This window comes from Ursus maritimus, unplaced genomic scaffold, assembly GCF_017311325.1.
Source record: "Ursus maritimus isolate PB19 unplaced genomic scaffold, ASM1731132v1 scaffold_8, whole genome shotgun sequence".
Taxonomy (NCBI): domain Eukaryota; kingdom Metazoa; phylum Chordata; class Mammalia; order Carnivora; family Ursidae; genus Ursus; species Ursus maritimus.
The window spans coordinates 12606220-12615941 of record NW_024426996.1 but is presented as its reverse complement, the minus strand read 5'-3'; the positions used below and the strand labels follow the sequence as shown (position 1 = coordinate 12615941).

At 40.6% G+C, this 9722-nt stretch overlaps 1 protein-coding gene across 1 annotated transcript in view; it reads left to right on the top strand.

The window, feature by feature from the left end:
• Positions 1-15: 15 nt before the first annotated feature.
• HERC5 (HECT and RLD domain containing E3 ubiquitin protein ligase 5) overlaps positions 16-9722 on the top strand; it is a 41014-nt gene continuing 31307 nt past the window's right edge. Inside the window, exons 1-6 of the mRNA XM_040624883.1 lie at positions 16-446; positions 2986-3106; positions 3782-3858; positions 6324-6545; positions 7768-7859; positions 8382-8512. Coding sequence (XP_040480817.1) covers positions 164-446; positions 2986-3106; positions 3782-3858; positions 6324-6545; positions 7768-7859; positions 8382-8512 — 926 coding nt within the window. The 5' untranslated portion in view covers positions 16-163. The remainder of the gene's footprint in view (positions 447-2985; positions 3107-3781; positions 3859-6323; positions 6546-7767; positions 7860-8381; positions 8513-9722) is intronic.

Here is a 9722-nt window from a genome sequence, read left to right as displayed (position 1 = left end):
AGGGAGGCTGCGGTTCCTCGACGCCACTGCGCTGTCCGCTAGCTCCGGCTGCGCACCGCTCCGCCGCGAACGGTTTTCTCGGGGGCTCCCTCTCCTTCGGGGGCTCCCTCTCCTCCGAGGACCGGAGAGCCGAGGCGCGGCCGTGGAGCTCGGGAAAGTGGCGATGGAGCAGAGGCCGCGAAGGAGAGCTCGGGGCGGAGTGCGCCCGGTGCCCGGGCCGGTTCCCCCGTCGCGACCGGCAGTGCCGCGGCGCGCCGCGGAGCCGCCGGATACTCAGCTCTGGCTCTTCCCCAGCGCCGCGGGCCTCCGTAGGGCGCTGTCCCAGAGGATCGAGGCGACGCGTCAGATGTGCTGCACGCGCGGGCGCCTCGTGGTGTTGGAGCGCGGCGGGGCCGGCGTCGAAGTCCACCAGCTGACGGCGGGGAGCGACGGCGCCAAGAAGCCGAGTGAGTGCGGCGGGCAGTGTCCCCTCGGCCCTCCCGTCTCGGGCTGGGGGTGTGGGGGTGGGTGGGCGGGCGGGGGCCCCCAAGTGCAGCGCCTGCGGAGCGGCCCAATGGTCGGTGTGGCGGTCCTTCTCTAAACGAGAAGGGACGCGCAGGAGGGGACCCGACGCTGCAGCGGCCTGCGGTGGCTGCAGAAACGCGCCGGGCCGAGTGGCTTTTGAATTTCGCGCGTGCGAGCGCCTGAGCTCCCCCTTATCCGCGTTCCCATTTGGCGCGGAGTTTGCAGGATGGTGGCGAGAACTGGGTCGCGCACTGTGCTAGTTGCCCGCGCAGAGGGAGCGCGCGTCCAGGCCCATCTTCTTAGCCAGTCCGCCTTTAGCGTTGGTTTCTGTTAAAGTTTACTTTTCACTTACTCCTTTCTAGAACACACCAGCTCCGATTTTGTGAGCCTTTGGAGAATATAGTTCTCTTGTTCTCAACGATAATATCTTACATACGCAAACGATTTCAAGAATGCTTTCAGTTGCACTTGTCCGAGGTGGTCATCTCCGTAGATGAGGTCAGGAACTGTGGTTCGATTTTACAGGTGGGGGAAAGCAAATGGCGACATTCTTAATCTTGGAAATTTTGCCTGTTGTTGAGTGAAGAAAATGGTATTTTACAGGTCATTACGCTTTTAACTCGGAAGAAGTCCAGCATCTTTTTTTCTATTGATCGTTTGCATTCCCTTTTTGGTGAACTGCCTCTTCATATCTTAGATTGGCTTTTTAAAAATTGAGTTGTTAATCTTTTTCATATTTATTTGAAAGTTATTTGAATATTGGCGTAAGAATAGCCTTGGTCCGGCATAGACGTTGTGATGTTTTTCCCAACTTAACTTTAGCTGATGTTATTTTATAGCCTCCTTCATCAGTCTTTTCTGTTAAGGCTTATAGATTTTGTGTTACAAAGCTATCCACATTCAAGTTTTTTTTAATTTACTCATATTTATAGCAATTTTAAGCTTTTACTTATTTTTTAAAGTAGGCTTCGTGGAGCCCAATGCGGGGGGGGGGGGTTTGAACTCATGACCCTGAGATCCAGACCTGAGTTTAAATCAAGAGTGTGGGTGGGGCTTAAGCAGCTGAGCCACCCAGACACCCAGGCTTTTATTTTTAAAGTTAAAATTTTGGATGCACTTGAAAATTATTTTGATTTAAGGAGGTAGGGGAATCTAGATTTATTTGTTTCTCCAAATGGCTCGTCTGATATCCCAGTACCTTTTTTGAGTAACCTTTTTTTTTCCTACCCAGCCCTTGAGTAACTTTTTTTTTTCCCCAAATGATTGGAAATGCTGACCTCTGAAAAATATTAGTCTGTTTAACTATTTATTCTTTATTACCAAACTGTTTTGGTTCTCATAGCATTTCTGATATGAAGGTTTGTACTTTAAGATTTTTATATGAATAAATCTTATTTGGTTAGAACCGAAAAGTAAAACAAAGTCCCACATCCAATGTTTGTGAACAGATTAAATGAGATAAGAGTAAATGGTAACTGTGGACAATTTTTAAATCTCTTAACTTTTAGGAAGGGCTAAATATGCAATAATGCCAATAAAAATTCTTTGAACAGCATCCCTCCTGAACACAGTTCCTCAAACATAATTCTTCCTTTTAGAAATATAGAACTTGGCTTCTACATGGAGCAGTTAGGAGAGTTTTATTGTTGTTATTCGTTTTGTATTTGGAAAAAGTATATCTCAAAATACACAATATATTTTCTCCTAAAATGAGTTATGTCATCCAGATACTGTTATATTTTCTTACAGACTTTTTCATTTCTTTTTTTTTTTTTTAGATTTTTTTTTTTAAGATTTTATTTTATTTATTTGACAGAGAGGGAGAGACAGCCAGCGAGAGGGGGAACACAAGCAGGGGGAGTGGGAGAGGAAGAAGCAGGCTCCCAGCAGAGGAGCCTGATGTGGGGCTCGATCCCAGAACGCTGGGATCACGCCCTGAGCCAAAGGCAGTTGCTTAACGACTGAGCCACCCAGGCGCCCCTAGACTTTTTCATTTCTGTCACTTCAAATTTAGTTTCTCTATCTCAATTTATTAAACAGGAATCTAAAAGCAAATATTTAATTGGTTATTTTAAAACTATATTGAATTTGTTTTACTTTATTTTTTTTAGAGGGGGGAGGGAAAGAAAGGTAAGCAGTCTCTACGCTCCTCCATTTCATAATCCTGAGATCATGACCTGAGCTGAAATTAAGAGAGACACATAACGACTGAGCCACCCAGGTGCCCCCAAACTATATTCAATTTAAAACAAAGTATGAATTAGTGCTTTCCCAAGTTGAAAAAAATCCGTGGTCAAAACAGTAGTCATTGCTAATTTGTCTGCTTTTCTTCTTGAATTTTTCTTTAAAGAGAGGTTCATGTTAAGCCAAACGTTGTCTAGTTGAAATTTTTTTCCAGGTGTTTTAAGTGTATTTTAATGAAATAATAACAGTGGGTTATAACCAGAGTGATGATAGTTCCTCATTGGATTTGCTCTGCAGAGTGCATTAAGTTAGGAAAAAAAATGAAGATACATTCCGTGGACCAAGGAGCAGAGCACATGCTGATTCTATCCTCAGATGGAAAACCATTTGAGTACAACTATAGCATAGAACATGCAAGGTAGGGAACTTTTTTTTCTTTTATTAAAAAGTATTTAAAATTTACTCAAAAGGCAATCATAATTTTTGTAGGAAAATGTTACTTTATATGATCCTTGCCCCTTGCTTTACATAGTGGCTCTTAAGTAAACAATTCTGAAATGACCAGTGAATTCCATCAGTGAATTACAACCAAATTATGTTCCAAAGACATTGTGTCTTGCTTTGACATTTAAAAGAAATGATCGTTAGTCTGCCTCACCCCAAGTTGGACTTCCACATTCAGTAATTCATTTACCCCTCATAATAATCCTGTGAGTTAATTACCAGAGATAAAAGTTTTCAACATAGGAGAAAAATATATTATCATGGAATGATTTGTGAGACTTTTTCCTAGTACATCATGTGAATTAGAGCTTATTTTCATCTTGTATTATTCCTGTATCATACAATTATTGTTTGCAAAAGAGACTTCAATCATCTTGATTACAGTTATATAGTGCACATTATTTTCCTTTTAAACCATCAGTTAAAACACTCGTAGTATTTTTTGTAATTTTAGATATACTGAATATGAAGCAGTAAATTTAAATTTTTCCTTGAGCTTCAATCCCAATTAAATACAGTTAATAATTTTAACATTGATGTTGTGACTTCCATTATGGTGATTTACATAAAATATATTTTCTTTCATCAGGTTTCAATGCATTTTACAAGAAAAAAGTATAATTCAGATCGCATGTGGAGATTATCATTCTCTTGCACTCTCAAAAGGTACTTGTCTGGAATATGGTTTTTTAGAGGGAATAAATGTATGTATCTGTAGAACTAGTAAAATGTATATGCTTCACTTTGTAACAGACAAAAATAATGGTTTTGAATTTGATATAATTCAGGGTACTTGTTTTTTTCTTTAACGTAAGCTCTAGGCCCAACATGGGGCTTGAACTCCCGACCCTGAGATAGAGTCGATAAAGAGTCACATGCTCTACCGACTAAGCAGCCAGCCACTCTAAGGCACTTGCTACAAAATAAGAAAATTTTTGGATGTATAAAATCTTCAGGTTCCCATATTTACTGTTCGTACATTATACTCTGTCAAATGACAAGACTAAAACCGTTTAGTAAAGAATTTGATACCCTTTGTTTGAGGATAGACAATCAGTGGATTGGGAGTACAGTGCGTCACAAGCAGTGGAGCACTCTTCTGGGAGGAGTTTGAGCAAGAGAAAGTTTTACAGACGTTAGAGGTCACAGTGCAGAAGTAGGGCATGGTTGGTTGGGATTGCATATCTAACTTTACTTAGATCAGGGAGCAAGGAAATAAGCACACAGCCCAGAGTTAGCTTCATGTTTGGGGATTACTGGATGGATATATGTTGTTTCTGGTCAAGCAGAACGTTTCAAAGAACATGTAAGTCAGTTTGCTGACATGGCACCCTGGGCTCCATCTGGACCTTAGGGATTTATTTCAACAGTTCCATGTTTTTATTTTTCAAATAAGAAACAATGAAAATATTCTGAATAATCAGAATCATTCTGGAAACAGGACCAGGCTATGCTTTTCTAGAACCTTCTTCACTTTTCCTAGCACTCTTTCAGCTCCCTTGACAGCTTAGAATCCCTTGGGTCTGCTCTTGTGGCCAGTTTGCAGGCCTTTGATGTGTTCCCACATTACCATTTGAATTCAGGGATCCTCCCCAGCCTTTATTATGTCCTGCTTCTTATCAGACACCATAATGGTGGGAAATGAAAGCAGTGAATGTAGATTATTTCCTAAAGAAACTTGACCAGGGAGGAATAATTATAACACGATGGTGGTAGATGGGAATTCAGGGTCAAGGAAGAAAAATTTTTTTAATACATAGGACATACAAATAAAATAAAGGGAAACTGGGATAAAAGGGAAGTACATAATCCAGAACTTCACCTGCGTTGAAGGCCCTGTTGAAGTTTGAGAGTATGTACTTGCATTGGAAAAAATTGACCTGGTCGTTTGACTTCATTCATGAACACACACTTCATGATGATTATCTACTCTGTTCAGGTTATAAAGGTAAAACACACTGTGTCTTCCAGAAGCCTAGAGTCTAATGATCTGGGGCAAAAGAGATATTCAGAGTTTATTACTGGTAAATCATAAAATCTAGGAAGAACGAAAGTTGGGGAAGCAAGAAAGAGAACTGATCGTTTCATCATTATATTCCTAGTGGCTGGTAGGCACGTGGTAGTTACATTTGAGGGAAAGGTTCTGCCTCCCACCAGAATCTGCATAGTATCTTGCAAAGAGGTGCTCAGTAAGCATTAATTCTCTGATACTTTTTTTCAGACTCTGATATTGTCAACTCCATTAGATAACACCTAAGACCATTTCTTGAAAAATATCCTCCATGTATTCAGTTAACAGAAGATGTAGACTCTTTCAAGATACTGTGCTATAATTTCAAATGTATACATTATCTAGAATCTTCAGGCACATGAACAGAGTGGGTGGGCAGAAGGAAAACATTAATTTTAGGTTTTATTTTCCCGGATGTAGAATGTGTCTGGTTTTCGTGGGCCCATTTCTTGAGTTTGATTATAGTACGGTCAGGTAGCTTCATTCTACTTGTGTTTGTTTGGGCTGCTATAACAAAAATCCCATAGATTGGCTGACTTAAACAGCAGAAATTTCTTTCTCCCAGTTCTGGAGGCTGGAAGTCCAATTCAGGGTGCTGTCAGATTTGGTGTCTGTGGAGGGCCCATCTTCTTACATGGCGGAGAGGGGAAGAGAACTCTCTGGAATCTCTCTTATAAAGGCACTAATCTCATTCTTGAGGGCTCCATCCTGATGATCTCAGCTAATCCTAATCACCTCCCAAAGGTCCACCTCCTAATACCTTCACATTGAGGCTTAGGATTTCAACATGTGTATTTTTGGAGGGGACATGACTATTAAGAAGCCTACGATCTAGTGATGTGGGGCCAAGGGCGGTGTTCAGGATTTATTGCTGGTACATCACACTCTAGGAAGATAAGATCGGGGAAGCAAGGACACAAACTGTACCCTTTGAGGCAGGAGGTAAGGAAGTATAACTGTTCTTGCTAAAGAGAAGATTTCTAGTTTTTCTGTCTCAGACATACAGGAAGTTGAATGTAAGAGGCTGAGAGTATAGTATGGGTCACATACATAATGCTCTAAGGGAATGTCTCCTGCACTTTAAACTTAATAAGGCAGCATTTTGTTTGTTTATGTCAAGGTGGTGAGCTCTTTGCATGGGGACAGAATTTACACGGCCAGCTTGGAGTTGGAAGACTGTTTGCCTCAATCCCCACACCACAGGTTGTGGAGCACCTCTCAGGAGTCCCCTTGGGTCAGATTTCCGCGGGAAAAGCCCACAGCATGGCCTTATCCATGTCTGGAAACGTTTACTCGTGGGGAAGAAATGATTTGGGACAACTAGGCTTGGGCCACACTGACGGTATGAAAACATATTTTCAAGTTCGCATTATCACACGTATTTGTTAGGTAAGAGATGAATTTAACATAGGCCTCCCTGTGAAAGATGGTTCAGAGTTTCACTGTCATTGGTGCTGTTCTTCCTGGTTATCTCTGTCTTCAGGGCGGAGGCAGTCTAGGAGATGTGCATAGTGTGGAGAGTGTTGCTGTGATTGAGATATGTGTCAGGGTTGTGTGGGCCAAGGGAAAGAGCATTGCACTGATGGGAATACCTGGGTTCTGCTTCCCACTCTGCAGTTAATCAATGGCAGGGCCTTGCTGAATCACCTAACTTTTCTAGGCCTTATTTTCTTTTTCTATGAAGTAATGCGTTTGGATGAAATGACCTCCGAAGAGCCTGTGCACTTAAGTGTCTGTTAATATAAGTATATCCATATTAAGACTAAAGGATACTAATGATGTCTTTAGAAACTCACATATTCTAATCTTAGTCTATAAGGTATTCTTTGTATCTGTACACACAGATATGGGGAAAAAACTGTAATTCCCGTTATTGAACTACTTCCACAAAGCAGATGGCAAACTTTCTCAGGATCCCAAATAGCATCTTGGAGTTTTCAGGTGTGGCACACTGCCGCTTTATCAGCTGTGGTAATGCCCTTGTTTTCCCCTGGGTTACTGGTCATACACTGCATCTTTCTCCAGCATGGTCCACTGCTAATTACTCAGGAGAAACCATAGTCAATGTTAGAAAAATATTCAAGGGAGGGAAAGGAATAAAGAGCAGTTAAACTCTTTTTGCTGAACCTCTAAGTGCTTTGACAAGGAAATCATGAGAAGAAAGGAGAGGTAGTGTGGGACATGGATACTGTAGTAGAGAATTTAAAAGAAAAAAAAAGAATCTTTATGTTCATTAAAAGGGTGATTTTAGTTGGGAGTTGAAACTACCAGATATGCTGCAATTAAAGTTAATCAAGTTAGGCTAAAAGGAGAAGAGTGGGTTCTGGGAAGTGGTTTGACACTTTCACATATGAGTTCTCCCATGTGTGGCCCTTTGAGCACTGCCTCACCCCCAGTTTTAGGCCAAAATAAATACACCAACACAGAGACCTTTCTTGTCAGAAGGTGTTGCGAACCGTGGCTGCCAGCTGAGAGACAGTCCAGGTATGTTCCTAGTAGCACCGAATTCCAGCGCACAAGTCAACGTTCTCTTTTGATCATCAGCTGTTCTTTTCCTCTCATAGGTGAAGATTTTCCTTCCCTTATTGAAGCACTGGACGATCAGAAAGTTGAATTTCTCGCTTGTGGTGGCTCTCACACTGCCCTGCTCACAACGGTGCGTGTATCATTGTCTCTCCGATGATAATTCTGGAAGAACTTTGTAGTGGGGAAAGCACAAAATACCTAGGTGTGGGTACTTAGTATTTCCCTGGGAAGAAGGGTCACTTCCTACATGCAGGATTTTCCTTCTGATAATTTGCGGGCTTTGCTTTGACAGTCTTTTTTTTTTTTTAAGATTATTTATTTTAGAGAGTATGTGCACATGAGCAGGGGGAGGGGCAGGAGAGAGAGAGAGAGAGAAGCAGACTCCCCATTGAGCATAGAACCCAATGCGGGGCTTGATCTCATGACCCTGAAATTATGACCTGAGCCGAAATCAAGAGTTAGACACTTAACCAACTGAGCCACCCAGGCCCCCCGATAGTCCTTTATTAATTATTCACCAATGCCTTTTCACCAGTGAATATTCCTTTTATTAATTATTCAGTAATATTACTGAATTCAATAATATTTTATTAATTATTAAATAATATTACTGTTGTATTTCTGTAGAATCTGATAAGTTTTCTTTCTTTAGGATGGGCTGGTATTTACTTTTGGAGCTGGAAAATATGGGCAACTCGGTCACAATTCCACACAGAATGAGTTAAGACCCCGTTTGGTGACTGAGCTCGCTGGGAATAGAGTGACCCAGATAGCATGTGGAAGGTAAGTTGTGAAGTGTCCATGAAAATTGATGAAATCCATATGATAAATTTAGATAGGTAGTTTAGTAAAACTTCCATCAGTTTTTTTGACTGAGATAAAAGTATCAAACATTTTCACATGGTTGAAGGGTGGGTGAAGATGCTTAATTTACATTATTAGATAATAATCTTCATTTTAGTGTATGTATTTATTTTCATTGATTTTTTTAAAAAATATTTATTCAGATAATCTCTACACCCATTGTGGGGCTAGAACTCACAACTCCAAGATCAAGAGCCACATGTGTCTCAGACTGAATAAGCCAGGGGTGCTCTGCTTTGATTTTTTTTTCCTTAATGAGAGAATTTATTCATTTTCTGTTGCCCCTTTAGCGAAATATTTTTTTTACTGTTCAAGCACACTTTCATCTTTAAGAAAAATATGTCATTTATTTGGGATAAAATAAATGTGAATCACAAAGAATTATTCATTGATGTAATCACTTTCTCACAACCTCTCAGAGGCCAACATACTAAGTTACTATAATTCTTTCAGAGTGATCCAAGTGGAAGATGAGACAAAGTCAGTGGTGGTTTAGAATATTCTGATAAGTTTGCCTGTCACGCTTTTTTTTTTCTTTTTTAAATGAAAGTAGAAAAACTTGCTCAAACTCCTTGGCTTACTTAGTTATTCCTTGAACATCACTGAGTCCACTTTATCACCAGTGGGATTTTGGGTTGTGGTGAGGTTAAGAAATCTTTCCAATCAGATACACTTACTCTTCTTTTGGGCAATATTTTTCTCATTAAACACAAGTAAATTCAGGTTCTGTCTGAATATTGGCTTCATGTGTTTATCAAAATCTTTTGTGTAAAAAACTCGTATATGTACTTTGTCTATAGACCTATTCTTTTATGATCCTGGAGTAAAATTACGTAAATGGATATTATGAAAGTAGACCAGATTATTGGGATGGCATGATTCTCTGCATTCAAGGGAACATTATCACCATTTTGGATTTTTCATAACACACATTCCTTTAAGTAGCTACGTATTAGAAGAGGAGTCTCGTGTAAGAGGAGTCTCGTGTAAGAGATACCTTAATACAAACCAGGGGAGTTCCCCTAACAACACAGGAGAATTCACTGGAAAGGTGCTCAGAACTCACTGAAAGCTGTTAAAGTCATATTCACATTTATTTAAAAAAATGTATACAAATTAGAACCAGTCA